The sequence below is a fragment of the Mauremys reevesii genome, linkage group 25, assembly GCF_016161935.1.
Source record: "Mauremys reevesii isolate NIE-2019 linkage group 25, ASM1616193v1, whole genome shotgun sequence".
In the NCBI taxonomy this organism is placed as follows: domain Eukaryota; kingdom Metazoa; phylum Chordata; order Testudines; family Geoemydidae; genus Mauremys; species Mauremys reevesii.
Genome location: NC_052647.1, coordinates 11,781,965 through 11,809,141, shown reverse-complemented (window position 1 = coordinate 11,809,141; position 27,177 = coordinate 11,781,965). Strand labels below are relative to the sequence as shown.

General features: G+C 68.5%; 1 protein-coding gene across 2 annotated transcripts; it reads right to left on the bottom strand.

Annotated features, from left to right (window-relative positions):
* Window positions 1-1,798: 1,798 nt before the first annotated feature.
* On the bottom strand, window positions 1,799-25,478 carry KANK2 (KN motif and ankyrin repeat domains 2). 2 transcript variants are annotated; one of them, XM_039515124.1, is made up of 12 exons: window positions 25,404-25,478; window positions 18,139-18,262; window positions 13,002-13,116; window positions 10,770-12,125; window positions 10,016-10,115; window positions 7,958-8,170; window positions 7,436-7,523; window positions 5,568-5,787; window positions 5,140-5,282; window positions 4,297-4,497; window positions 3,887-3,985; window positions 1,799-3,179 (listed from the first exon to the last, which is right to left on the bottom strand). In XM_039515124.1, exons 3-12 carry the CDS (start codon window positions 13,036-13,038, stop codon window positions 3,117-3,119), a joined length of 2,520 nt encoding a protein of 839 aa, XP_039371058.1. In that variant the 5' UTR covers window positions 13,039-13,116; window positions 18,139-18,262; window positions 25,404-25,478; the 3' UTR covers window positions 1,799-3,116. The 2 variants fall into 2 exon arrangements, with proteins under 2 accessions (XP_039371058.1, XP_039371059.1); XM_039515125.1 differs by lacking the exon at window positions 18,139-18,262 and having other exon boundaries at window positions 25,404-25,429.
* Window positions 25,479-27,177: the final 1,699 nt, after the last annotated feature.

The following is a 27,177-nucleotide window of genomic DNA, read 5'->3' as shown; positions in this document are numbered from 1 at the left end:
GAGCTGTGTATGACTGGCACGAGGGCACCCCCTAGCGGTGGGAGACAGGGTAGCCCTGTTTTCCACCAGGGCAGCTAGCCAGTGACCCTGTCAGGGGAGCAGGGGCTAGTGGTTAGAGCGGGGGGGGGGCGCAGCTGAGAGTCAGGACCTAGGGGCTCTAGCCCTAGCTTGGGGGGATGTACTGCTTAGTGCAGTGTGATCGTGAGGCAGTTGCTATACCGTTCTGTGCCTCAGTTTCCCCCTCCAGCAATGAGGCTGGGCCCAATGCCCCCCCCGCCCCACCCCTTCAGGTGATTTGTGAGCTCCCTGCTAAGGCCTCCCATGTGCCCCAGTGACTTTCATTGGCACACAGACACCTAAGTCACTTAGGCTCAGGTGCCCAGCCCCCCCCCCCAGTTGCTGGCACCTAAATCCCATGGGGGCGCAGGGCCTGAGGCACGGCCGAAGCTGGTCCCGTGCGGGGGGGATGGGCCATAGGGCGGCAGCAGCTCCAGGCTCCTGGCCCTTCACCCTCGCCCCAGGGGCTCCCTGCTGCTGCGGGACGGGACGTGCTGCCCCCCCCCAGCTGGGGACGCTTGGCCTGGGGGGGGTCCAGCCCTGGCCTGTGCTGGCGTCGAGCAGCCTGTGTGGCCAGTGCCAGGGGCTCCCCTGCGGGGGCAGGAGCCTGGGGCTGGCTTTGCCCTGCCCTGGGCAGGGAGCGTCGCTGGCCCGGGGTTTGAGACGAGAGCGTGAAGGCCGAGCGCTGGCTGGCCAATAACGCGCCCCAGGTGAGGCTGCGATTGCATGGCTAGACGGCCCCGTCCATAGGAGCTGTATTACGGCAGCAGTTAGAGATACAGAGACTGAGATTGTCCACATGGCCTGCTGGGTGCTGCCGAGAGCGGGGCCCCGTCACACCGGGCACCGCCCAGACCCCGGCTGAGATCAGGGCCTCGTCGCGCCGGGCGCTGCCCAGACCCCGGCCGAGATCAGGGCCCCGTCGGGCCGGGCGCTGCCCAGACCCCAGCCGAGATCAGGGCTGGCGCCGCCCAGACCCGGCCGAGATCAGGGCCCCGTCGGGCCGGGCGCCGCCAGACCCGCCGAGATCAGGGCCCGTCGGCCGGGCGCCGCCCAGACCCGGCCGAGATCAGGGCCCGTCGGGCCGGGCGCCGCCAGACCCCAGCTGAGATCAGGGCCCGTCGGGCCGGGCGCCGCCCAGACCCGGCCGAGATCAGGGCCCCGTCGGGCCGGGTGCCACCCAGACCCCGGCCGAGATCAGGCCCGTCGGGCCGGGCGCTGCCCAGACCCCAGCTGAGATCAGGGCCCGTCGGGCCGGGCGCCGCCCAGACCCGGCCGAGATCAGGGCCCGGCCGGGCGCCGCCCAGACCCCGGCTCAGATCAGGGCCCCGTCGCGCCGGGCGCCGCCCAGACCCCAACCAAGATCAGGGCCCCGTCGGGCCGGGTGGTGCCCAGACCCCGTCGCGCCAGGCCCTGCACTGACGTGCTGTGAGAAAGTCTTTGCCCTAAGCGCTCACAGTCTAACCAGACAAAGGGAGGGAGGGGAAACTGAGGCATGGAGGGCAAAGTGGCTCAGCCTAGGTCACCCAGCAGGCCAGTAGCAGAGCTGGGCCCAGCCCCACCCGTCACTGCCCTGATGTTTAACGGCCCCAACCCAGCGCATCGGTTTCCCAATAGCTTTATTTTGAGCAGGTTACAAGTGGGCTGCAGGTAATACTGACATCAGCGAATACACCTCTTGGTATGTGCGACTAAACAGGCCCCCCCCCCCCCCCCCGCCACAGCCCAGTGTGCGGGGGAGGGGACCGATACCCTGGGCAATAAACACGCCGGGGGTGGGGGCGGGGGGGGTCAGGCAGCAAACAGAAGCTACAGAGATAGGTTTGTACCGCGGCTCTGCCCCGAGCCCCCAATGTTCGGGGGGGGGGGGGAAGACGTCACCCTAAAAGCCCACCTGGATCGTACCAAGGCAGCGTGTAGCTGTGGGAACTAAACCGCTGCAGCCAGCCGGGCCCTGCTCCGCGGCACCCGCCTGCACCCGCCTGCACCCGCCGAGCCCCAGCCCCGGCCGGGCGGTGAATCACCTCGCGCCTTCGGGGCGTTCGTGGCGTCGATTCATCTACAGACCGGCCTGGTGCCTCGGCTGGGAATTGCTGTTTAAAGCGCTGGCCACACACCTCGGGGCCAAGGCCTTGCCCGGCCTCTGCCCGGCCAGCAACGCCTCTGGGGAGGGGCTGGTATCGAAAAACGTTTTGTCGTTGCAGTTAAAAGCGATATAGCGCTAGGTAGGTACATAGAGCGAGGAGGTGCTGCCCCCTACTGGCCAGGTAGGGTAATGAAGCCATCCAAATTGCCCAGCCTGGCATTTTTAGGAAGGGTTTTTTTTTAAAAACCTGCTCCCTTTAAAGTCGATTCTAGAAACAGAGCCCCAGCTGCTTCCATCACAGAAATAACACTGAGTAGAGAGAGCTGTTTTAAGTGGGGAAAAAAATCCAGAGGGGAAACTGAGGCACAGAGCGACAGACTGTGACTTGCCCAAGGTGTCACACACAGGAGGAGTCTGGGTCTGTCACCTGATGCTGGACGGAGAACCCACAATGCAGCAAAGAGCCCCCCCCATCTCCAGCCAGACGGGGGGACGGGAGGGGAGCCCCCGGCTCGCGTGACTTTCCATGACGTGTGGAATGGCCCCGGATGGGAATCCGGTGTCTGCCGGAGGCAGGCCAGGGCGATGCAGCTGCTGCTGGAGTGGAGCCTATCAACCTGGCCGTGGCAGGCCCAGTGGTTGTGGGTCCTTCCCCGTGGGACCAAAGCCAGCGGAGACACAGAAAACGCAGCTGCCAGATTTCCGCCGCCGAGCTTGTCTCCGGCTTCCTTCGTCTCGCGTCCGTGCTGCCCCCAACGCCCAGCAGCAAGCAGCAGCCGCCCCCGGCTCCGGCTGGGGCAGAGGTTCCAGTGGCTCGGCTCGGCCCACAGGAGGGACGGGCCTGCGTGAGTCTCAGTGCTCGGGGTGGACGGGTTCCCTCGAGACCCACCCTCTTCCTCCCCCCACATCTTGATCGGTGTCTTCGGGGCTGCCGGGGATGGGGGCCGAGGGGACACGGCAGGTCCCTCCTCCGCTACTGAGCCTCGGGGGGCAGGACGGCTGCTGCGGCCTCGGCTTTCAGCGGCTTTGGGGTCCCCTGGAAAGAACGTTTCGGCTTCAGTGTCGACCTTGGCCCCGTCCGCCTGCTCCCTGGCCCCATTTTACAGCTGGGGAAACTGAGGCCTGGAGTGGGGCCGGGACACGCCACTGGTCATGCACAACAGATCCAGAATTCGGACCCAGGGCTGCCGAGTCCCGGCCCAGGTCGGCCGCTCAGCCGTGCTCAGGGAACGTCTCTGAGAGCCGGGATAACGGCCCGGCCCGGGGTCCAGCCGGCTCCAAGCTGCGCCGGCTGCTCCAGAAGAGCCCAGCATGTGTGTGGCCCACCCGGCTCTGTCTGCATCTGCAGGTGTCTGTGTGTGTGACACGCTTCCCCACAGACCCCCTGGGTACCGCCTGCCCCCCAGGCAAGACACTGCCCCCCCATCCCACCCCCGAGAGAGGACACCAGGCTCTGCAGGCACTGGGCTGACCCACCCGCTCCCGCCTGGCCGAGGGGCTGCCGGCCCCCAGCTCCGCCTGGCCCGCTTGCTGCCTCTGCCCCCCGGCTCCCCCTGCTAGAGCCACTGGGGGCTGGGGGAGCCGGCGGGGGGCACCGGAAAACAGGGCCCAAGCCCAGGAAAGCTGGACACCCCCTTGGCATGGCCCTGCTCCGGGAGGGCGGGGGGGGTTACACGCCCCAGGCCAGGCTCTGTCTGCACCCGGGGGAGCCATGCGGGGGGCGGGGGGGCACCCGTCACTCACCGGGGAGGGTGGCTTGGCGGAGTTCATGTGGGCGTACAGCATGACGGCAATGTCGTTCTGCCCGGCCTCCAGCGCGATGGACAGGGCCGTGCTGCCGTCCTGCCGGAGGGACGGGGTCAGCGGCGGCCGGCGGGGACGGCAGGGGACTGACTCGCCCGGGCCCCGCAGCCCCCCCGATGCGCCTGCCCCCTCTGGCTGCCCCGAAGCAGCGAGCACCCACCCTGCCCGGCCCGAGACGTGGGGCTCCCGCCCGTAGGGGAATGGGTACGCGGTGGGCTGATGCATAGGCCAATATGCAAATCAGGACATCGCCTCGTTAGCACAAGCTCCCCCGACCCCCGCAGAGTATCTGCACAGCTGGGGCTCCCCCCGTCCCCACCTCGAGGGCCCCGGCCGGGCGTGGCACTCACGTGGTCGGCCAGGCCCACGTGGCAGGCGGGCGTGGCCAGCAGCAGGCGGGCGATCTCGGCGTGGCCGTGTTCGCAGGCGCACATCAGGGCCGTTGAGCCGTCGGCGTCCTGCAGGTTCACGTCGGCCGCGCAGGCCAGCAGAGCCCGCACCATGTCCTGACGCCCGTGACTGACGGCCAGCATCAGCGCCGTCTGCCCCGCCTGCGGGGAGCCCGGGGTTAGGGCACTGTGGGCTGGATCCATGGGGCGGGGGGGCAGGGCCGGGGGGCCGGATCTCTTGAGAGATCCGTGGGGCGGGGCGGGGCAGGGCTGGGGCCGGATCTCAGGAGAGATCCATGGGGCGGGGGGGGCAGGGCCTGGGGGCTGTATCTCAGGAGAGATCCATGGGGCGGGGGGGCAGTGCCGGGGGGCCGGATCTCAGGAGAGATCCATGGGGCGGGCGGGGGGGGGGGCAGGGCCGGGGGGCCGGATCTCCGGAGACATCCATGGGGGGGAGGAGTCCACAGGGGACAGGAGGGTTGGGGGATGCCTGTGCGGGGAGGGGAGAGCGAGCGGGAGGGGTTGAGGGAGGAGACCGTAGGGAAGGTGGGTGGGACGGGGGCTGTGTGGGGTTGAAGGGGTCGCACCCAGACTAGTTCAGCTGCCTCCCCGGCTGCGCACCGGGGCGCCACCGCGGCCAGGAAACGGCTCCTAGCCACAAGCCAGGGCATTTATCATCATTAGCCAGCGAGACCCCAGGCCCCTGTGCATCCAGCCCCCACCGGCCAGTCCCGGCCTGCCCCCAGCCCCCCGCACTCCCAGCCAGATCCCCCCCCCGCGCCCCCGGCCTGCCCCCGCCCACACCTGGCTGGCTTTGGCGTTGACGTCCCCCAGCTGCAGCAGCTGCCGGATGGTGGCCATGTCGGCGGCGGCGCGGGTGGCGGCCAGCGCCGTCAGCATGATGGCCGTGTAGCCCGCCTTGTTCTGCTTGTCCACGTTGCACAGGCCTGGGGAGGGAAACAGAGTCAGTAGAGGGGAGACCCCCCTGGGCTAGAATAGAGCCCAGGCGTCCGGGCTCCACCCCGCTCTAACCACTAGGCCCCAACCCCACCCCCCAGTGCTGGAAAAGAAACCAGGAGTCCAGGCTCCACCCCTCCCCACTCTAACCACTAGCCCCCACAGCCCAGCTCCCTGGGCTGGAATAGAACCCAGGCGTCCGGGCTCTACCCCCGCCCTGCTCTAACCACTAGCCCCCACCCCCCGGGCCGGACCTCCCCGCCGTGGCCCCTCACCGGTCTCCAGGAGGCGCTGGACCACGGGGAAGTTGGAGTGCGAGACGCTGTAGTGCAGCGCCGTGTTCCCGTTCCCGTCCGCCATGTTGAGGACGAACTCCAGCAGGCGGGGCGAGAGGGCGCGGTACGCGGCCAGGCGCCCCCCCACGGCCTCGGGGGCGGCCTCCCTGTGGCACGACAGCTGCAGCCAGTCCTGCAGCACCAGGGTGTAGGCGGCCTTCTGGGGGGAGATGGGGAGAGGGGGGTCGCCTGCAGCCTTTGGGAGGAAGTGACATGGCCCCTGCTCTAACCACTAGACTCCACTCCCTTCTCAGAGCCGGGGAGAGAACCCAGGAGTCCTGGCTCCCAGCCCCCCTGCTCTGACCAGCAGCCCCCACTTTCCTCCCGGAGCCAGGACAAAACTCAGGAGTCCTGGCTCCCAGCCCCCCTGCTCTAACCACCAGCCCCCACTGCCCTCCCAGAGCCAGGACAGAACCCAGGAGTCCTGGCTCCCAGCCCCCCTGCTCTGACCACCAGCCCCCACTGCCCTCCCAGAGCCAGGACAGAACCCAGGAGTCCTGGCTCCCAGCCCCCCTGCTCTGACCACCAGCCCCCACTTTCCTCCCAGAGCCAGGACAGAACCCAGGAGTCCTGGTGTGACGTCGCACTCCATATGCTTATGGAAATATGCTAATGAGTGTGACTATAATGTAACTGGAACACGTTTTATGCAAAAGGTCTCTTGTGCGGGGTCATTACGAAGCTGTGCATCTCTCTGTCAGTGTGACAGAGGACGGACACTTTACCCTGGATACGCTTTATACGGAGTAAAACGGCTGATTTGGGGTTTGGATCCCCATGGGAGCTGGGGGTCTGGGTGCTGGAGACAGGTGACTTGCTGAGCTGCTTTCAGTTAAGGCTGCAGCTTTGGGGGGCCGTGGTTCAGACCTGGGTCTGGGTTGCAGCAGGCTGGTGTGTCTGGCTCAACAGGGCAGGGTGCTGGAGTCCCAGGCTGGCAGGGAAAACGGGCGCAGAGGTAGACTCAGCACAACAGGCCAAGGGGGTCTCTGTGACCGACCCCGTCACCCCTGGCTCCCAGACCCCCTGCTCTGACCCAGGACAACGGGGCCCTGGGGTCTTTACCCTCTAACCCTAGTACAAGGAATGAACAGGAGCAAATCTTTGCTGTTTAACTCGCCACCCCCACCCCCGTTTCTCTCAGCGGACATGAACGAGGATCCTCATTTCACGGTGGGGCCACGGCAGTTTCACCTCCTGGTGCTGCTCTGCTTTGCTGGCAGAATCCTGCTGGGGAATTTCCCGGTTTGAGCCCCGCTGCGGCCCCTTTGGCCGGGCTTCGCGTTGTATAACCCCTGGCCTGGCCCTTCCCGGGGTGCTCCCTGCAGCTGGCCAAGAGGGAGGCAGCATGGCCCAATGGGTAGCGCACTGGCCCTCAGGAGCCTGGGGATCTCCTCCCAGCTCTGCCCCAGGCCCGCTGGGTGAGCTGGGGCAGGTCACGGCCCCTCCCGGGCCTCAGTTTCTCAGATGATGAACCTGTGACCTGCTTTGCAAAGGGATCTGAGCTTTAGGGATTATTCTTGTTAATTCCTCTGCGTCCATTAAACCACCTGCCGGGCAGGAAGCTGGGCCGTGGCTTGCGGCCCTCGGCTGGCGGGGTGTGTGCTGGGCCAGCAGAAAGCAGCGAGGACCCCGGAGTCCTGCCTGCACCCGCCGCCTGCACCAGGAGAGTTCACTGTCGTCCCCCCCAGTCGCTGCTCTGTGAACGGCCCTGGGTTTAGATCCCGCAGCTCAGGCAGCAGCAGCCTGGGCTGTCGCACCCTGAGGTCCCAGGTTCGAGACCCGCACACAGGCCCCTTCTCTCTCCCTACCATCTCCTTGTCCATGAGCATGGCCGGGCTCTCCAGGTACTTCTGCAGGGTTTCACAGGCCGCTAACAGCTCCGGGCTGAGTCCTGTCCTGCAACGAGAGGTGGGAGCTAGTGGGGTCTTCCCCACTGGGGGGGGGGTCCTGAATCTGGGAGGGATGGAGCAGGGGGTCTATATGGGGCAGTGCTGCTCCTGAGCCCTGCAGAGGCAGCTGGTCACTGAAAGTGGCACCCAAGGGGTTATGTCGGGTCTAACGGGCAGCAGGGCCAGGGCAAGGCAGCCGGAGGTGAGAGCTGCACGGCCGTGGGGGTGCAGGACAGACGGAAGCCATTAGCCCAACCAGGTGCCGAAGACGTTAGCCCAGCTAGGATCCAGACAAATCCCTGCCACAACATTCCCCTCTCAGAGCTGGGAGAGAACCCAGGAGTCCTGGCTCCCTGGTCTAACCCCTGCACCCCCACCCCCCTGCTCTAGCCACTAGCCCCCACTCCCCTTGCACGAGGGTGCAGACCCCTGTATAGTTACCCAGTGTCGTGTCCTGGTGCTGCTCTGGGGGGTTCCCCTGCTGTTACCATGTCGCTCTCTGCAGGGACTCTCTGGGGGGCCGGCGCCGGGGGCCTGGGGGTCTCCGTCTGCCCCGCAGGGAGCCCCTCACTGGCCTCATGGTATTCGCTCTCCGTGCTCTCGTTGTCAGAGGAGTTCTCGGCCGTGCTGGAGCCCGAGGAGGTGGACTCATACCTGAGGTGGGGAGCGGGCTCAGAGCTGGCAGGGCAGCACCAGGCCTCACGCCCCTCCCAGAACCCAGGAGTCCTGGCTCCGCCCCCCCCCCCCCGCTCTAACCACTAGACCCCACTCCCCACCACAGCTGGCAAATAGAACCCTGGAGTCCTAGCGCCCAGCCCCCCTGCTCTAACCACTAGGCCCCTGTGACGTTATTGACATGAACTGTGACCGTATAGATCATTGTTGCAGCCACCGGGATATAGTTGCAGCAAATCTTGTACCAAGGAGGCCCCGTGAGGTGTCTGTACAGAGGTGATGATTTGCTGGTTACGATGATGCTGTGTGTGTGTGGGTGGGTGTGTGTGTGGACTGTTGGCTCTGTACTTGTGGCTCAATGTGCTTTGATGCTAAGTAGCCTCAGTGAAGCGTTTGGTCGGCGTCTTGAGAAGGGGCTTGGGACGAGCAGGGAGCCGGGCGGATTTGACCTGGGAATGTCGCAGGGGGGTTACACTGGGGATGGGGGCGTCCCTTGAAGGAAGATCCCTGAGCTGTTACCTGAGCCAGGACGGGGGTGGGGAGAAGTGACACCTGCCCGGGAGACTGAACAGAGGAGAGGAGGAGCGGGGTGGGGGGGAGAGCTGCTGGAGGGGTTTTAGTTTCAGTTGGGGCTGGGGGTGCAATGCAGGGAACCCCAGGCTGGGGTCTAAGCTCCCTGGACCCCCCAGAAGGATTTGATTGAGGGGTCCTGGCTGTGCCTACACGCTCCGCTTGGGCCCGTGTTCCTGTCGGCCAATAACCCTGCTGTGTGACTGGCTGGCCGAGAGTCCCGGGGAATCGCAGGAGTGGGGTGCAGGGCCCCGACTCCCCCCCACTCCGTGACAGGGCTATTTTCAGAAAGTGCCCAGTCAAGAAACACCTAACGGACACTGGACGTTGGGAGACGCCAACCCACCGCTGAGCTGTCCTGGGAACATTCAGACTAACATGGACACGATGGCGTCGGCCTGTAAACTGAGTCCTGCAGGGACATGTGACCTGCCCATGTGACTCCAGACTCCATCTTGCTGCTGTGATTTTCCACAGTAAGAATGGAGGGGCCTTTCCACAGCCAGAGAGTATAAAAGGCCCTAGAAACCCCTCCATTTTGTCTTCAGTCCTGCTTCTGACCTCTGGAGGGACCTGCTACAAACTGAAGCTCTGACCAAAGGCCTGACTGACCCGTCCCAGCGGGGGATGTTCCAGAGACTTGATTTGAACCTGCCGTTTACTCCATCCCTGCTCCAAGCCTGAACCCAGAACTTTGCCCTTACAGGATGTCACTGATCCCATGTAACCAGTTCTAGCCCTCGGCTGTATCTGTTCCCTGATTTTAGATCCTAAAGGCTTGGCACCAGCGTGATTTGTGGGTCTGATTTGTAGAGTGACCTGGGTCTGGGGCTTGGTCCTTTGGGGTCGGCAGAACCTTTTCCCTTTTCCTGGGGCCTTGGTTTTCATAACCATTCGGCCCCATAGCGAGTGGCCCTGGTGGGGACACTGGAGTGTCTGAGGGAATTGCGTGTGTGACGTGTGGTTCGCCAGTGGGGTGAGACCGACGTCCCCTCTGGCTGGCTGGTTTGGTGCCCCCCAGCCTGGGCTCTGACTGCCCGGCTCTCGGCCATTTGTCCTGAACTGACGCTCTCAGAAGTGTCCCACCAAAGGCAGCATCATTACAACCCCATTTCCTGAAACGCCAATAGAACCCAGGAGTCCTGGCCACCCCCCCCCCTCTCCTGCTCTAACCCCCTACACGACATGGCCACCGGGGGCGGGGGCGGCTCCGCCCCCCAGCGGCCGTGCAGCCGGCTCCGTGGTTCCCCTTACCCGCCGTTCACACCCACAAACTGGAGACGTTTCTTGCCCGCCAGCTCCGGGGCCTCCTCCTGCCTCTTCGTGCCAGATCTGAGGCCCCCCTGAGCCGAGGCTGCGGGGAGACGAGCAGAGAGGCAGGATCAGGGTGGGGAATGGGACATGGGGCCTTTCCCTGCTGCGGGGGGCTGGATGGGGGGGCCTGGCACGGGGGGGTGAGGAATGGGCTACGGGGCCTTTCCCCTCTGGGGGTGCTGGATGGGGGGAGCCTGGCATGGGGGGACACGGGGCCTTTCCCCTCTGGGGGTGCTGGATGGGGGGAGCCTGGCATGGGGGAACACAGGGCCTTTCCCCTCTGGGGGTGCTGGATGGGGAGCCTGGCATGGGGACACGGGGCCTTTCTCTGGGGGTGCTGGATGGGGAGCCTGGCACGGGGAACACGAGGCCTTTCCTGCTGGGGGTGCTGGATGGGGAGCCTGGCATGGGGGAACAGGCCTTTCCCCTCTGGGGGTGCTGGATGGGGGCCTGGCACCGGGGGACACGAGGCCTTTCCCTGCTGGGGCTGGATGGGGGCCTGGCATGGGGGGGGAACACGGGGCCTTTCCTCTCTGGGGGTGCTGGATTGGGGGGGGACAGGGCACAGGGCCTTTCTCCTCCATTTAGCCCAGCCCCCCAGTAATCCCCCCCAGCACTGACCGGGGGCAGGGAGCCCCTAGCTGACGGGGGAGGCAGGCCACGGCCCCCCCCCGATGCCTGCGCTGGGCCCTACCTGGCGAGGCTCCGCCGCCCGGGCCCGTCTCCCCCCCGCCGGGCTCGGCCGCGATGCTGATCTTCTTGACGCCGTGGACGGGGGCGGCGTGGGGCGCGGCGGCGTGGACGGGGAAGGCCGTCTCCACCACCACGGCCTGGGGCGGCTCCCCCAGCGTCAGGGCCCGCAGGCTGCCGTACGGCTCCTTGGTCTCCAGGCTCTGCGCCCGCTGCGGCCGGTGGGCCACGCCCGTGGCGGTGCTGGCGGCGATCTCCGGCTCCCGCTGCACCTGGATCACCTTGACCGTGTCCGCCTTGACGGGCACCTCCTGCTGCTGCCAGCCGGGGCGTCCCTCCTGCCCGGCCGTGCCCGGCGGGGCCCCCTGCAGCTCCCGGAGCGCCTGCTGCAGCTGCTTCTCCAGCACGGCCACCTTGGCCGCCAGGGCGAGCTCAGCCTGGCGCTGCCCCTCCGGTGCCAGCTCCTCCTCGCACACCCCCACCCCCACGCTCCGCCTGGCCCCCGGCTCCGACGTCCCCACCCCCACCGACCTCACCTCCCGCCGCTCTGCCGCCGGCGGGGGGCTCAGGGGGGCCGAGCCCTCCGTGCCCCCCAGCGGCGAGGGGACCCCCTCCTCCTCCGGGATCTCGATGTAGAGCTCGCTCCTGCCTTTGCCCTTCCCAAACCCGCCCGGGTGGCCCAGGAATTTCTGGCTCTTCAGCTGGACGCTGAGCTGCCGCTTCTCCTCCTGGAGCACCGAGATCTTCACCTGCAGCACCGGGATGATCTTCACCTGCTCCTCCAGCTGCCGCAGCTTCTGCAGCGCCACGGCCATCTGCTCCCGCACGTGCTGCAGGTGCCCGGGGCTGGGGGACACGGGCGTCGACAGCCCCGAGCTCAGCGGGGTGAAGCCGGCCTGCGAGCCGTTCAGCCTGCCCGGGGGCTGCCCGCCCACCAGGGAGCTGGTGGAGCCCGAGAGGCTCCCCAAGCCCCCCGGCCCGGCCCGCTCGCCCGCCTGGTCCTCCAGCTTCTTGCGGGCGTCCAGCAGGGTCTTCTCCACGCGGGCGTTGAAGGCGCCCGTCCCGCACTGGGGGTAGAAGCCGGGGGCGCAGTAGGAGTAGGAGGAGTGGCGGCTGTCCAGGCTGGCGTTGGAGCACAGCGACTCGGTGGACGTCCACCAGGAGCCGGCACCGCGGGGCAGGGAGCCGTAGCGGGGCCGCCGGTGCACCGGGACCCGCCGGATGGTGTTGCCTTTCTCGATGTCGTCCACGTACTTCAGGAAGTCCAGGTCGAGGCGGTAGCCGTACGGCGTCTCCACCGAGTAGGGCAGCTGCGGCTCCTGGGCCCCGAAGGCGGTGGGGGAGGTCGGGGTGGGCTTCCCTGCAAGCGGGGGGAGGGCAGGGGTCCATGGGGGGCACTGGGACTGCACAGGCATTAGCTGACTCCCCCGCCCCCGTTTGCAGAGAGAGAAACTGAGCCACTAGACCCCCAGAGTCCTGGCACCCAGCCCCCATTTCACCAACCCACTCCCCCCCCAAGCTGGGGATAGAACCCAGGAGTCCTGGCACCCAGCCCCCACTTCACCAACCCACTCCCCTCCCCGAGCTGGGGATAGAACCCAGGAGTCCTGGCACCCAGCCCCCACTTCACCAACCCACTCCCCTCCCCGAGCTGGGGGTAGAACCCAGGAGTCCTGGCACCCAGCCCCCACTTCACCAACCCACTCCCCTCCCCGAGCTGGGGGTAGAACCCAGGAGTCCTGGCGTCCAGCCCCCACTTCACCAACCCACTCCCCTCCCCGAGCTGGGGACAGAACCCAGGAGTCCTGGCTCCTAGCCCCTCCCACACATTAACCACTAGACCCCACTCCCCTAGCTGGGAAGAGAACCCAGGAACACTGTTAGGCCCATGGGATCTGGGTTTATCCAGCTCCTTGAGCCCTGGAGAAACCCAAAGATCCTTAGAAAACTCATTTACCATCTCTAGGTGCCCAGGCAGCTTCCTTATCACATGGGTAGAGTGCAGCCACCTCTGGGGTGGGGCACAGCAGCCGTTAATACTGCGATCACTTGCCCAGCACTGCAATGCACCCGCCTCTGGGGTGGAGCGCAGCTGCTGACAACACCCCACAGCACCGCTGCACCGGGCAGGAAGCGAGGCTGCTGTATTCTACCAAAACCACATTCAGGGCAGACTTAGGCCCTGACTCCTGGTTTCACACCTGAGCTCTGGAAAGCCCCGAGCACAAGCACTCACCGGGGAAGCCAGACTCCATGTGCAGCACCTGCGCCATCCTGGCCCGTGTCCGAGCCTCAGCCCGTCACCGAAATCCCGGGAGCTCTTAGCAAGCGGGACGACGCGGCCCCTCGACCTGCAATGAGAGGCAGCGACGCGGCTGGGAACACGGCTGGGGGAGGAGACAGAGCAGGGGGCCCATCGAGCTCCAGGCCCCCCTATTCCCGAGGGGTCTGCCTGGCCCAGGAGTCCTGCCTCAAACCGCTACACGCCCATGCCCCTCCCAGGGCCGGGGAGAGAACCCAGGAGTCCTGGCTCCCAGCCCCCCTGCTCTAACCCACCAGTCCCCACTCCCCTCCCCTCCCCTCCCCTCCCAGGGGCCAGGGAGAGAACCCAGGAGTCCTGGCTCCCAGCCCCCCTGCTCTAACCCACCAGCCCCCACGCCACTCCCAGGGCCGGGGAGAGAACCCAGGAGTCCTGGCTCCCAGCCCCCCTGCTCTAACCCACCAGCCCCCACGCCCCTCCCAGAGCCGGGGAGAGAACCCAGGAGTCCTGGCTCCCAGCCCCCCTGCTCTAACCCACCAGCCCCCACGCCACTCCCAGAGCCGGGCAGAGAATCCAGGAGTCCTTGCTCCCCGCCCCCACTCCTCCTCCCAGGGGCCAGGAGAGAACCCAGGAGTCCTGGCTCCGTCCTAGCCCCCACCCCGCTCTAACCCCAGCCCCCACTCCTCCCAGGGCTGCGGGAGAACCCCGGCGTCCTGGCTCTCCCAGCCCCCGTCCCCCAATCCCAGTTTGCTTAAAGCCTGACTCTCCAAGTCCGCCCCCCGCCCCCCGGCTCTCGCCCTCCCGGTGACCCAGCGCCCAGACCCCCCCAGCACTTTCCCATCTGCTGCGTCTGGTTTCCTGGCCCCGCCAGGCTGGGCCGGGTGCCAGCAGCCTGGATCCCGTCCTCCCCCATCCGCTCGCTGGGGGGTCCTATGGGGCGTCCGGCCCCAGCCTGCTCAGCCAGCCGCGGGGGCAGGGACATGGCCTCCCGCTGACCCACTGCGTCCCCTGCCCGGCGCCTCCGGACCTCCCCAACCTACACGGGCTGAGACTCAACCAACTCGTTCCACTCCTGCCCCCAAGAGCCCTGGGCCGGGGCGGAGGGGGACAGGGGGGCCCTTCCCCACTCCAGCCACGCCTGGATCCCAGAGCAGGGACCCCCCACCCAGTGTGGAGCCTGGGACCCTCCACCAGCTCCCACTCCCCTCCCAGAGCCGGGGAGAGAACCCAGGAGTCCTGGCTCCCAGCCCCCCTGTTCTAACCACCAGCCCCCACTGCCCTCCCAGAGCCGGGGAGAGAACCCAGGAGTCCTGGCTCCCAGCCCCCCTGTTCTAACCACCAGCCCCCACTCTCCTCCCAGAGCCAGGGAGAGAACCCAGGAGTCCTGGCTCCCAGCCCCCCTGGTCTAATCACCAGCCCCCACTCTCCTCCCAGAGCTGGGGAGAGAACCCAGGAGTCCTGGCTCCCAGCCCCCCTGTTCTAACCACCAGCCCCCACTCTCCTCCCAGAGCTGGGGAGAGAACCCAGGAGTCCTGGCTCTCACCCCCACCTGCTCTAACCACTGGACCCCACACCCAAGCCAGGCATTAACGTGAGCTGCTTGGCCTGGCAGCTCAGCTGGGGCCTGCTGGGGATCTGGCCCCCTGGCACCGTCATGCCAAGGGCATTTCTGCCACGGAGCCGGGCGCAGAGAACCGGGGATGGGGGCCAGGGAGCCACAGGGATTTTCCAGCCCCCTGGCCAGGCTGAGCTCCTGGCAGGGTCATTCCCGGTGCCAGGCCTCTGGAAAGTCTGACGCTGGGCAGGGGAGGGGGCTGGGAACTGGGCCATGACAGCGTCTCGCTGGGAGGGGGAAAGCGGCCCCCCCGGGGTCGGTCCGGCCTCCCTGGGATGGGGCTGGATCCCTCTGCCCAGCACATCGACGCCTGGCAGCGGGACAGGAGCGCGGCTCGGGGTGGGAGATGGCGCTCCTTTCCCAGAGCCGGGGAGAGAACCCCGGAGTCCTGGCTCCCGGCCCCCGGCTCTAACCACCAGCCCCCGCTCCCCTCCCAGAGCCGCGGAGAGAACCCAGGAGTCCTGGCTCCCAGCCCCCCTGTTCTAACCACCAGCCCCCACTCCCCTCCCCGAGCCGGGGAGAGAACCCAGGAGTCCTGGCTCCCAGCGCCCCCGCTCTACCCATTAGCCCCCACTCCCCTTCCAGAGCCAGGGAGAGAACCCAGGAGTCCTGGCTCCCAGCCCCTCCGCTCTACCCATTAGCCCCCACTCCCGTCCCAGAGCCAGGGAGAGAACCCAGGAGTCCTGGCTGCCACCCCGGCTCTAACCACTAGACCCCACTCCCCTCCCAGAGCCGGGGAGAGAACCCAGGAGTGGGGAGCTGGGGTTGGGCTCTCGGGGTGCACCCGCCCCCCCCCCAGCCCCGCGTTCGCCCGCGCCCCCCACGCACCTCGGCAGAGCCCTGCGCCGGGGAAGCTGCCGGGCCAGGGGGGAGACACACGGCCCCTCCCGCCAGCGGAAACGCACCAATGGCCTTGCTGGACGGGGGCTGTTCACAGCCCCCCCCCCCCGCCCCCCCCGGGCAGCCGCCCATTGATTTTTCCATGTCCCGCTGGGGTCGATGGGCCTTTGCCTGCCCCCTCCCCCAACAGCCAACCAGGGAGCAACAAAATCAAGGAGGGAAAATAGTTCACAGCCCCCGCCGTGGCCATGGTGACCGAGGTGGCATCACCCGCCGGTTGCCGGGGTTCACCGGGCTGCCGGGGCCCAAGCGATCTGGTAATGGGGGGGGGGGGGCGCCAGCAGGCGGGCGGCTGGGGCTGGGTGGGAGAGTGTAGGGGCTGGGCGGGGTGTAAGTGCTGGTGGGGCTGGGCGGGGGTGTGAGGGGCTGGGGGCCTAGGGGTGTAAGGGTGAGGGTCTGGGCAGAGAGTGTAAGGGGTGGGGGCGGCTGGGCAGGGTGTAAGGGGCGGGGGTGCAAGGACAGGGCGGCGGGGATGTAAGGGGGGGCTGGTGTTTTGAAAATCTGGCCCGACTGTGAGTGCCGTGTCCTTGGCCCTTGTCCCCGCACATGCTCCCATCTCGCCAGACGCTGCCCCCCAGGCCCTGCTGCAGCGATAAGGCCCATGGGGACAGGAGGGTCCCGGACCCGCCCCAGGAAGAGCAGGCCCAGCCCCACCCGTGCCGGCAGCCCTGGGGGGGGGGGGGCTCCAGAGCTAAAGCATCAGATGGAAAATAAAACAAGCGGTTTAAAAATAGAAGCGGGGAGGGGCGGGGGCTTTGAGGCACAAACCCAGGAAGCAGCTTCTGGGGCCGGAAGCCGCCTTGGCCTGGGGGGGGCGGGGGGGCAGAGCGCAGGGATCAGGCCCTCTGCCCATTTCACCAGAGCCCTGCCCCCCCCCAGCTCTGCCGGTGCCCCTCACTCCCGACCCGCAGCCCCCGCCAGCCCAGCCCTGGGCTCCCCCCAGCTCTGCAGCCCCCCCTGCTCTGCCGGTGCCCCTCAGTCAAGGAGCTGGGGGGGCACAGAAGTGGAAACCCAAGTCTCTTTCCCAGCCCAAGGCCCCCCCGGCCCCAGCCCCGGCCCCTTTGGTGACTGATTTGAGAAACAATCTGGGGTTTATAACCCAGCTGGAGGGAGCGGGAGGAAGCAGGAGAAATGGGGGGTGGGGGGAGAGCAGGGGAGGTGTGGGGAGGGAAGAAGGAGCAGATAGGGCAGTGGAGGTGGGGGGATGGGCGATAGGGGAGACTGCAGCAGGCAAAGGGGGATCATGGGAGTGGGGATGAAGGGGTGGGTGGGAGCACAGGGAGGGGTGGCGGAGGGGATGGGCAGTGGGGTAGCACAGGGGCTGCGGGATGGGCAGCAGGGGAGCAGAGAGGGTGGGGATGGGCAGCGGGGAAGAACAGGTGGGGGCAGGAGAGAGGATGGGCAGTGGGGAGGAGCACAGGCAGTGGGGGCAGGAGAGAGGGATGGGCAGTGGGGTGCACAGGCAGTGGGCGGGCAGGAGAGAGGATGGGCAGTGGGGAGCACAGGCAGTGGGGGCAGGAAAGGGGATGGGCAGTGGGGAGCACCGGGAGGGGGATGGGCAGCGGGGATGGGAGCACAGGCGGCGGGGATGGGCAGTGGGGAGCACAGGCAGTGGGGTGGGGATGGGCAGTGGGGAGCAGAGGGTGAGGGGTGCGGGATGGGCAGCGGGGATGGGAGCACTGGGGCGGGGATGGGAAGTGGGAGCAGAAGGAGGTGGGGATGGGCAGCGGGGATGGGAGCACAGGCGGCGGGGATGGGCAGTGGGGCGGATGGGAGCACAGGCAGCGGGGATGGGCAGTGGGGATGGGAGCACAGGCGGCAGGGGCTGGGCAGCGGGGGGATGGGAGCACAGGCGGCGGGGGATGGGCAATGGGGGGGATGGGAGCACAGGCGGCGGGGGATGGGCAATGGGGGGGGAGCACTGGGGGCGGGGGCGGCCCGCACAGCCCGGGTCCTTTCCGTATATGGCAGCGATTTGCTCTAAAAATAAACAGTTTCACAGGCGGCTACGTGAGAATTTCCTGCCGCTGGGGCCAGGCTCAGCCCCCCCCCGACCCCCCTGCAGCCCCCCCAGTCGGGGACACTGAGGCAAAGGCAACTCGTGGCCCTTCCCCTAGGGGGCGCTGGCTCCCATCCAGCCCCGGCCGGGGGGCTCGGGCCTGTGTGTGCCCCCCTGTGCGCCGAGCGTGGCAGGTCTCAGCCCAGGCCCGGGGGGGGGCGTTACCCCCAGGGCGCCAGACAGGGAGGCAGCCCGGGGCCTTGGCTCTGGGACCGGCTGGGACACAGCCCCCCCCCCCCCACGCTCCCCCCTGCCCTGCCCAGAGCGGGGTGCCCCCTCCCCCCGGCCAGCCCTTAGCAAAGCTGGGGACCCCCCTGCCCCGCCCACCCGAGGGGCAGCTGCTTCGGGGGGGGGATGTTGGGGGAGGGGTCCTCAGGGGAGCCCCACGGGGGGAAATGAACCAGGCCCGGCTGTGTCGAGGACGTTACCTAACTGCCCATCCCCCCACGGGTCCCCGTCCCTTCCCTCCCGAGCCCCTCGCCCCACAGCTGCGCCCAAAGGCTCCCCCCGACCCCCCACGGCCGGCGACCCGCTCTCACCCCAGCCAGCGGCGCCTCCCGATGGCTCTGCCTGTGCCGGGGCAGACGGGACGCCAGCACCATGCTGCCCCCGGGCACTTCGCCCGCCCGAGCCGTCTCCACCTGCCCAGCGACGGGCGCTGCCCTGCGGAGCAAAGGCACCGAGTGTCAGCCACCGAATGGAGGAGAACCCAGGAGTCCTGACTCCCAGCCCCCTTCCCGCTCTAACCACTCGACCCCACTGCTCTCCCAGAGCTGGGGAGAGAACCCAGGAGTCCTGGCTCCCAGCCCCCTTCCCGCTCTAACCACTCGACCCCACTGCTCTCCGAGAGCTGGGGAGAGAACCCAGGAGTCCTGGCTCCCAGCCCCCTACTCTAACCACTAATCCCCACTCCCCTCCCAGAGCTAGAGAGAGAACCCAGGAGTCCTGGCTCCCAGCCCCCTGCTCTAACCACTAATCCCCACTCCCCTCCCAGAGCTAGAGAGAGAACCCAGGAGTCCTGGCACCCCTCCCCCTTCCCGCTCTAACCACTCTGCTCTCCCAGAGCTGGGGAGAGAACCCAGGAGTCCTGGCTCCCAGCCCCCTTCCCGCTCTAACCACTCGACCCCACTGCTCTCCCAGAGCTGGGGAGAGAACCCAGGAGTCCTGGCTCTCAGCCCCCTGCTCTGACCACTAATCCCCCCTCCCCAAGCCAGGGAGACCCCAGGAGTCCTGGCTCCCAGCCCCCCCCCACGCTAACCACCAGCCCCCAGCCCCCTCCCCGAGCCAGGCGAGACCCCAGGGCTGCTCTTGTCCCCACCCCCGCAGCAAGCTGCCAGCTGGTGCATTTAGAAAAATCAGCTCTGCTCCCAGCCTCTGCCCCCTGCCCCCCCCGTGGTGTGGGGGGGTTGATCCCCCCTCCCGAAAGCCCCACTGAAGTGACTGGGGGAGGGACAGACCGCGGGGGAGGGAACGGAGCCGGCGGGGGCTGGCGAGCTGCTGGGGGGGGGACGCCCCCTTCTCCTTCCCTCCGATGAGTCACCCCGGAGGCCCGGCCGGCGCTGGCTGGAGCTGGGCCCGGGAGAGGGGGGCTGGGCCGGGGCTTGTCCGGCACTGGGGGGGCCAGGCTCAGGGCAGGCCTGGCACGGAGCCCGTCACTTTCCAGCCAGGCTGGGCAGGGGCCGCCGGGCCGCTGGGGGGGGCTTGGCCGGTTCCCGGGGCCCCGGCTCCCACACACTGGAAAATCCGTCGCTCCTGACCACAGCCGGTGCCCTGGGCCCCACCAAGCCCTGGCTCCCGCCCCAAGTGCAGCCACCTCTGGGGTGGGAGGCGGCCGGCAGGCGACCCCCTGGCCAATGCCCCAGTGCAGCGCTAGGGGGCGCTGTGCTGCAGGGTGGGGGTGGGGCAGCAGGGGACCGAGCCCCCTCCCCCGCCATGGGGATCTCCTCCGTTGAAGGAGCCAGAGTGGGGCTGGGGGGGGGGACAGGCAACCCCCCCCCACCGCCCTTGGATCCCTGCTGGGAGCATTTTGTGGGGGGGACACTTCACCCAGCAATGCCAGTGCCCCTCAATCCAGACTCAGCCCCCTGAAACCCCAGCCCTGGGTCCCCCCCCCACCTCAGCTCTGCCGGTGCCCCTCACTCCCGACCCGCAGCCCCTGCTAGCCCAGCCCTGGGGTCCCCCCCACCAACTAGCTCTGCCGGTGCCCCTCACTCCCGACCCGCAGCCCCCCGTGTGGCTTTGTCTATAGAAGGCCAGGAGGCCGGGGCGAAGCTGCCACATTCCTGCTTGTTTTGCAGCCGGGAGCTGCTGGGCGCTGGCTCCGGGACACACCCGAGGGGCGGGGGCCGCGCTGCCGGGGTGTGTGTCTGTGTCTGTGTTTTCCATCCCCCCCCCCACCCCGTCCCTCCAGCCCAGCTCAGGGTGTCCGGAACCCCCAGGGCACCCGGGAGTTGGGGTGGATCCAATGGGGTTAAAGGGACCCCCTGCCCACCACCAGCCTTGCTGCATGTGCCGGGTGGGTGGGGGGTGGCCTGGGCGTCAGGACGCCTGGGTTCTAGATCCAGGCCTGGGAGGCGGGTTCTGGGCCCCCAGCTCACACCCCGGGGCCCTGTGTCCCAGTGCTCTCCTCACAGGTGCCCCGTACAGGGCCAGGCTGCCAGGCTGCGGCTTTGGGGGGTCACAGAAGGGAAACTCTCCCCCACCCCAGACTTCAGCACGGCCCCTTTAAGGCAGATCCGCTCCCCCCGCCTCCCCGCTGCACAGCCCTGGGCAGCACATGGAACCAATTAGTCCGGGCTGGGCTCACATGGGTCCGGGCGGGGGCTCAGGTTTCAGCATCAGCCGCTCACGCCCGGAGCTGTATGCATGGGATCCCAGCGCTGCCGCGCAGAAAGGCAGCTGCCTCTGGGGTGGGGCACAGGGGCTGGTTATACAGGGATCCTTCCTCTGGTGCGGAGATGCAGCTACCTCTGGGGTGGAGCATGGGGGGCTGGTTATACAGGGATCCTTCCTCTGGCGCGGAGATGCAGCTGCCTCTGGGGTGGAGCATGGGGGCTGGTTATACAGGGATCCTTCCTCTGGCGCTGAGATGCAGCTGCCTCTGGGGTGGAGCATGGAGGGCTGGTTATACAGGGACTCTTTGCCTGGTGCTGAGATGCAGCCACCTCTGGGGTGGGGCGCAGGGTGGTTATACAGGGATCCCAGCTGGCGGACTCAGCTACACAGCTGGGCAGGATGGTGCTGGCGCCGGGCTGGGCTGGTGCCAGGGGTGGAGCGGGTCAGCTGGGCCCAGCCTCGGGGGGGGGGTTGGGGGCAGGGGGGGGCAGTGAATCTGAAACCCGTGATTGCTCCTGGCTGAGGCACCGCAGTGGGTTTTCTCAGACGCCTGCGTCCAGCTCTGTTCTAAGCCACGGGGGCCCCCAGTGACCACCTGACCTGCCCGGCTCTGACCCCCGCTGACCCCCCCCACAGCAAGTGCCCCAAAAGAGGAGGGGCCATGGCTGGGGGCACCTGCCTAGCAGGAGCTCCGGGCGCGGCAGCCCTGGCAAGGCCGGTCTGGTCCCACCCACGGCGCGCTGGGCCCTGGGCCGCTGCTGAGAGCAGTGACCCCTCCACGGTGCCCATCCCCGGGGCGTCCAGGCCTCGGACGCCACCCTCAAAGCCGGCCCTGTGGCAAAGACCTGGACGGGCTGCCCCGAATCCCAGGCCAGTGTCCCACAGTGGGGATGGGGTCAGAGGCCGGGTGAGGGGCTGCAATGGGGGGGGGCCACGCGGCAGCCCCACAGATTTTGGATCTCCTGCCCCGTCTCTGCCCCAGGGAGGAGCTGCAGGAGCAAAGGGACTGAACCGAGCCCCCACCCCCATCCCGGCCGGAATCCCCCCCCCAGCTCCCCAGCCCCATGCTCCAAGCTCCCCCCACAGCCACAGGCCCCGCCCGGCCCCCTTAGGGACTTTTCCTACTTCCGCCTGGGCCTGGCGTGAAAGCAGCGATTGTCCGACCTTCCCCCGCCGCCTGCACCTCGCTCGCACAACGGAGCCATTCAGCCCCCTCCCCCTGCAGCGGGGTCCGGCCAGTGCACAGGGACCGGGGGGGGGGGCCGTGGGGAGAGCTGCACCTTGGGAGACGGGCCCCCCAAAATGGGGGCGTCCGTGTGAATCCTCCCCTTCCGGCCGGCAGCAGTGGGGCTCCACAGAGCTGGGGCTGGGAGGGAGGGGCAGCAGGTTGTGGGGCAGATTCTGAAATAGGGGGAAGGTTGGGGGACCCTTTCCACTCTCCCCACATGGCCCAGAGCCCCCCCCAGCAGGCAGGACCTAGGCCAACCCCCCCGATGCCGTTCCTGGCCCTAGCGCTGAGACTGGGGAGGGGGGGCAGAGAGGCTGCAAAGGGGAAAAAACAGCCGCATGCTTCAGGGCTTCAGCAGCCGCAGGGGTCAGGAAGGACCCACCGCTAATGCAGGGGCGGGGTCCTCTGGGGCATCAAGTGCTGGGTCCAGGGATCCAAACTGGGGTGGCAAGGAACAGGGGGAGCTGGGCCCATGGGGCTGGGCTGGGGGGGGGCTGGTCTGGGGAGATGGGCTGTGCCAGGAAGGATCCCACAATTCCCATGGCCCCTGGGAACAGGCTCACCCCCCTGCCCAGAGCAGCCCCAGCCCAGACCCTCCCCCCAAACCCAGCCAGTCCCAGCTGGGGCCGCCGCCCCCAGTCCAGACAGAACTGGGCCAAGCAGCCCCCACGGCCCAGGGCAGTGACTGGGGGGGGGTCAGGCTGGGGGCTCCTCGAGCTCCAATGAGGGGAGACAGAGATTGGCTGATGTAGGTCGGACCCCCAATCCTCCCTGCAGGCCAGGACCCCCAGTCTTCTGCCCCGTCCCTCCCCTGCCCACAGCCCTACGACCCCACAAGCCAACCCCTTCCCATGGTCCAGCCCCGCAGGCTGAGCCCCCAACCAGCTCAAGGTCGTCTCCCAGCACGACTGGGCCCAGCTACCCGCGGCCCCTCCCTGCCCAGCGCTGAGGCCGGGGGTCGGGGGGGGTGCGTCTCCTGCCCCATTGTCGTGCCTGGGGCGGGGCAGGATCGGGGCCCAGCCCCCTGCTTGGCCCCCCCAGCCCCTCGGCTACCCCGCAAGGGGCCTGCGCAGAAGCTGAAAGCAGCAGCTGTTGGGGCCGGGCGGCCGCCCCCGCGGTGCTGCAGTCTGGCTTGGGAGCCCGGACACCTGGGTTCCATTCCTGCCTCTGATCCCCTGGCTGAGTCCTTCCCCCCCCCGTGCCTCAGTTTCCCCCATGTCTAGTGAGACTGTGAGGTCTCCAGGACCGGCGCAGCCTTGCAGGACGCGTCCCAGTGCCCAGCACAATGTGGGGACACAACGGGGCCCTGATCTCAGCTGCGGTCTGGGCAGCGCCCGGCACGACGGGGGCCCTGAATTTGGGGGGACACACAATGGGGGGTCCCTGGTCCCAGCCACGGCTGCCCGAGGACTTTCCCCGAGCAGCTCCTAGCGTCCCCCAGGACGTGGCCACGGAGGAGTTAAGTGCTAATCGCCCCTAATCGGCTAATCCCGGTTCTGATCCTTCCCTTCTGACATCACACGTCTCAGCTGCTCCTTGGCAGTGTCCGTACAGCCGCCGCGCCCAGCCTGCCTGCCGGGGCGGGGGCCTGGCCGGTCACCGGGCCCTGGCCACCCACCGAAACGCCGCCCGAGCCAGACCTTCGCCTCCTGAACTTAGCACTGGCCCCGCCCCCTAAATTCCACCCCCTTAACGGCCCCCAGAGCTGGGATTCTCCCTCACTTCCTGTCCCAAACGGCTGCCGCGGTGCACACCAGAGGCAGCTGCATTCCATGCAGGAAACAGGCTCTTGTGATTTACGGCCCCGATTCTGCAACTGCTTTTGCTGGTGCAGAACTGGGATTTTAGCCTGGGAGCTCTAGGCTCTGCCCCTCTGTGTCTGCAGCACCCGGCCTGCCAGGGCCCCAAACTCAGCCGTGGCCTGGGGGCGCTGCTCCGACATACGCCGTAAACCTCCCCTGCTTCTTAAACCAGGGGCATTTCCACCCGGGAGGGGGCGTCCAGGGGAGATCTGGCCTCCAGCGACCGCAGGAGAAATGAGGTATCCCTTGCTAGATACTTAGTGTCCAGAGACCCGGGCAAGGTTGTGACTCCCCATCGGGCCGGGTGCCGCCCAGACCCCGGCCGAGATCAGGGCCCCGTCGCGCCGGGCGCTGCCCAGACCCAGCCGAGATCAGGGCCCCGTCGCGCCGGGCGCTGCCCAGACCCAGCCGAGATCAGGGCCCCGTCGCGCCAACCGAGATCAGCTCCCTTGAGCTGGGTGCTGCCCAGACTCACAGTCAGACCCAGTCCCTGCCTCTGGGATCTCCCAATCAAGGGGTCACGCCCCCCACGTTACCCCCGGAGAGGCAAAGTGAGCAGCCCAGGGCCACCCAGCAAGTCGCTGGCAGAGCTGGGGGGTTTGACCCCGATCTCCCAGCCCGGCCATGTGCCAGAAGCACGACACCGTCTGCCCTCTCTCCCCTGGCCCCCCTGGCCGCCCCGTATCCCCTCCCCCCTCGCCCGGCACCCTCACCTGGCGCCCAGATGTGCACGAAGAAGCCAAGATGCCCATCCCAGGGCGGCTGGCCAAAGCCTCTATGGTGGGAGGCCAGGCCGGGCCCAGGGACCTGACTCTGGCGGGGGCGAGCTAAGAACCAGACGGGGGTGGGGGCCCCGGGACCCTGACCGGGAATCGAACTGCAGGCCGGGGGGGGGAGCCCCCATCCCCCTCCGATCTCAGCCCCCAGAACTGGGCCGCTCCCGCGTTTCCCGTCCCCAGGGCTGGGGAAGCCGCTCAGTGAGCCCCTGCCCGGCTGGCCCAGCCCCCCCGCCCGCCCGCGAGGGGTAAAGCCGCTGGAGTCTGATGACAAACATCTGGAGCTGGGAGAATGACCAGAGCTCCCCTCCCCCCGGCTCAGTCCAGCGCAGAACTGGGCCCTTTACAAATCTATCCGCTGGCTTCCGCCCGGAGCCCTCCCCGCCCCCGGCTCCCCCTCGCCGGGCTGCTGCAAGGGGACCCCAGCAAATCCGCTTCCAGCCTCTTGCAGAGCCGCTTGGCCGGGAGTCGGGGCCCCTGAGGCCGCCCTGGGCCCCTCGGATGGACCCCGGCCGGCCCCATCGCCGCCCCGGTGCACTTAGATTTCCCGACCCTCCGGGCCCCTCTCCGGCTCCTGCCCCACGAGGGGCCGGGGAATTGGGCTGGAAAGTCGCCCGGCGAAGCAGGGCCGGGCTCGTGGCTCGCTTACCTTGGGAGAAAGCCCGTCCCCGCGTGGGACTCGCCGCCCGGCCGACCCGGCGAAGGGAGGAGACGGCGTCGGCTTAACGAGACCCAGCGGGTCGGGGGCGTCGGGTCGGGAGACCAGACGGGACGGGGGTGGGGGGTAACGGGGCCTATGTAAGACAAAGCCCCCCAGATCGGGACCGTCCCTGTGAAATCGGGGGACGGCGACGCCTCGCGGGGCCCAAATGGGCTTTGACCAGGGGCAGAGAAGCGGGTGAAGTGCCCTGAGCGAAGGTCCCTGGAGCCGGGACGGACGAGCCCTGCTGGCCGCAGGCCCCAAAGGCGCCGCGGTTCCCTCCGGTTCCCCGCCTTCACCCTCGACGCCGCGCCGGCCAGGAGCCCCCCAGGCTGGCACCGAACCAGCCGGGCGCCGTGGGGGGAACGGGCGGGTTGCCCGGGTCTCTGGCCTGCCCAGGGCCCAGCTGTGCCCCGGGGGCCCGGCGGCAGGGGGCTCGGGGGGGTTTCGCAGGGGCTGGTACCTTTCCCTCCGCTGTCAGTTTCCAGGGCTCCCCGGCACAGACTCCAGAGCTCTGCAGTGACCAGCCAGCCCAGCTCCCGGGGGCTGCCTTGGTCCCGCCCCCCCCGCCCGGGACACACCCCCCAGCTAAAAGGGGCAGCGCCCGAGCGAGCAGGGCCCGATCCGGCCTGCGAGGAGCAGAACCAGTCCCCGGCTGCAGCCCACCGGGGAGCCGCAGAACCAGGAGCCCAGAGCGGCTGGGGATGGGCCTCGGGTCCGGCTGCCCCCGCGCTCCAGGCAACGGGGATTTGGGCAAAGGGGGTGCGCTGGGCTGGGCCCATCAGGGCAACGGGCACGTCCTGCTGGGGGGCTGGGAAACGCCCGGCACGACGGGGCCCCGATCTCGGCCGGGTCTGGGCAGCGCCTGGCGTGACGGGGCCCTGATCTCAGCCGGGGTCTGGGCAGCGCCCGGCACGACGGGGCCCCGCTCTCGGCCGGGGTCTGGGCAGCGCCCGGCGCGACGGGGCCCTGATCTCGGCCGGGGTCTGGGCGGCGCCTGGCGCGACGGGGCCCCGATCTCGGCCGGGGTCTGGGCGGCGCCCGGCCCGACGGGGCCCTGATCTCGGTTGGGGTCGGGCAGCACCCGGCGCGACGGGCCCTGGTTGGGCCGGTCGAGGCCCCTGCTGTGCTGTGTAACGTTCCAGGGGAATCTGTGAGGATTGAGGGGCCCAGTTTCAGCCTCCAGCAGCACAGCGAGTGGCATTTATTAGGCGTATTACGGTAGTGCCCAGGGTGCCCGTCCCCATGGCGGGCGCTGCACAGACCCAGAACACAGCGCCAGCCCCTGCCCCTTGCGCTGCCCCACTGCTGGGCTCCCCGGGCGGCTGGGAACGAGCCTGGCAGGAGTTAATTGGCAGCGGCTGGTGACCGGCTCCACGGGCCTGGTTCTAATTTAGCTGCTTTTCCAGCTCTTGGTGCATTTTTGCTTGGAGCTGAAACGTCGCACGAGGAGTTTGTGGCTAGTGATAATGACGTGGGTTAGAGTTACATGGGTGGAGCCCGGCCGAGATCGGGGCCCCGTCGGGCCGGGCGCCGCCCAGACCCCGGCCGAGATCAGGGCCCCGTCGGGCCGGGTGCTGCCCAGACACCGGCCGAGATCAGGGCCCCGTCGCGCCGGGCGCCGCCCAGACCCCGGCCAAGATCAGGGCCCGTCGCGGGCGCCGCCCAGACCCAGCCGAGATCAGGGCCCCGTCGTGCGGGCGCTGCCCAGACCCGGCCGAGATCAGGGCCCGCCGGGCCGGGCGCCGCCCAGACCCGGCCGAGATCGGGCCCGTCGCGCCGGCGCCGCCCAGACCCCAACTGAGATCAGGGCCCCGTCGCCGGGCGCCGCCCAGACCCCGGCGATCGGGGCCCCGTCAGGCGCTGCCCAGAGCCCGGCGAGATCAGGGCCCGTCGGCCGGGTGGTGCCCAGACCCCAGCCGAGATCAGGGCCCCGTCGCGCCGGGCGCTGCCCAGACCCAGCCGAGATCGGGGCCCCGTCGTGCCGGGCGCCGCCCAGACCCCGGCCGAGATCAGGGCCCCGTCGGGCCGGGCGCCGCCCAGACCCCGGCCGAGATCAGGGCCCCGTCGCGCCGGGCGCCGCCCAGACCCCAGCCGAGATCGGGGCCCCGTCACGCTGGGCGCTGCCCAGACCCCGAATCAGAGACGTTCCAGTCCCCAAGCAGCTCCCAGTCTGCCCGAAGGAGACTCGCTGCTCAGCCACTTGGGGAATGGGGTGCGGGCAGGACCTGGTCGGG

Coding starts and splice junctions, on each gene's coding strand:
- KANK2 (XM_039515124.1), bottom strand. CDS start 13,038: ATGGCGCAGGTGCTGCACATGGAGTCTGGCTTCCCCG. Junction 8,171..10,015: donor TTTGTGGGTGTGAACGGCGG/GTAAGGGGAACC, acceptor TCCCCACCTCAG/GTATGAGTCCACCTCCTCGG. Junction 4,498..5,139: donor TCAACGCCAAAGCCAGCCAG/GTGTGGGCGGGG, acceptor GGCTCCCCGCAG/GCGGGGCAGACGGCGCTGAT.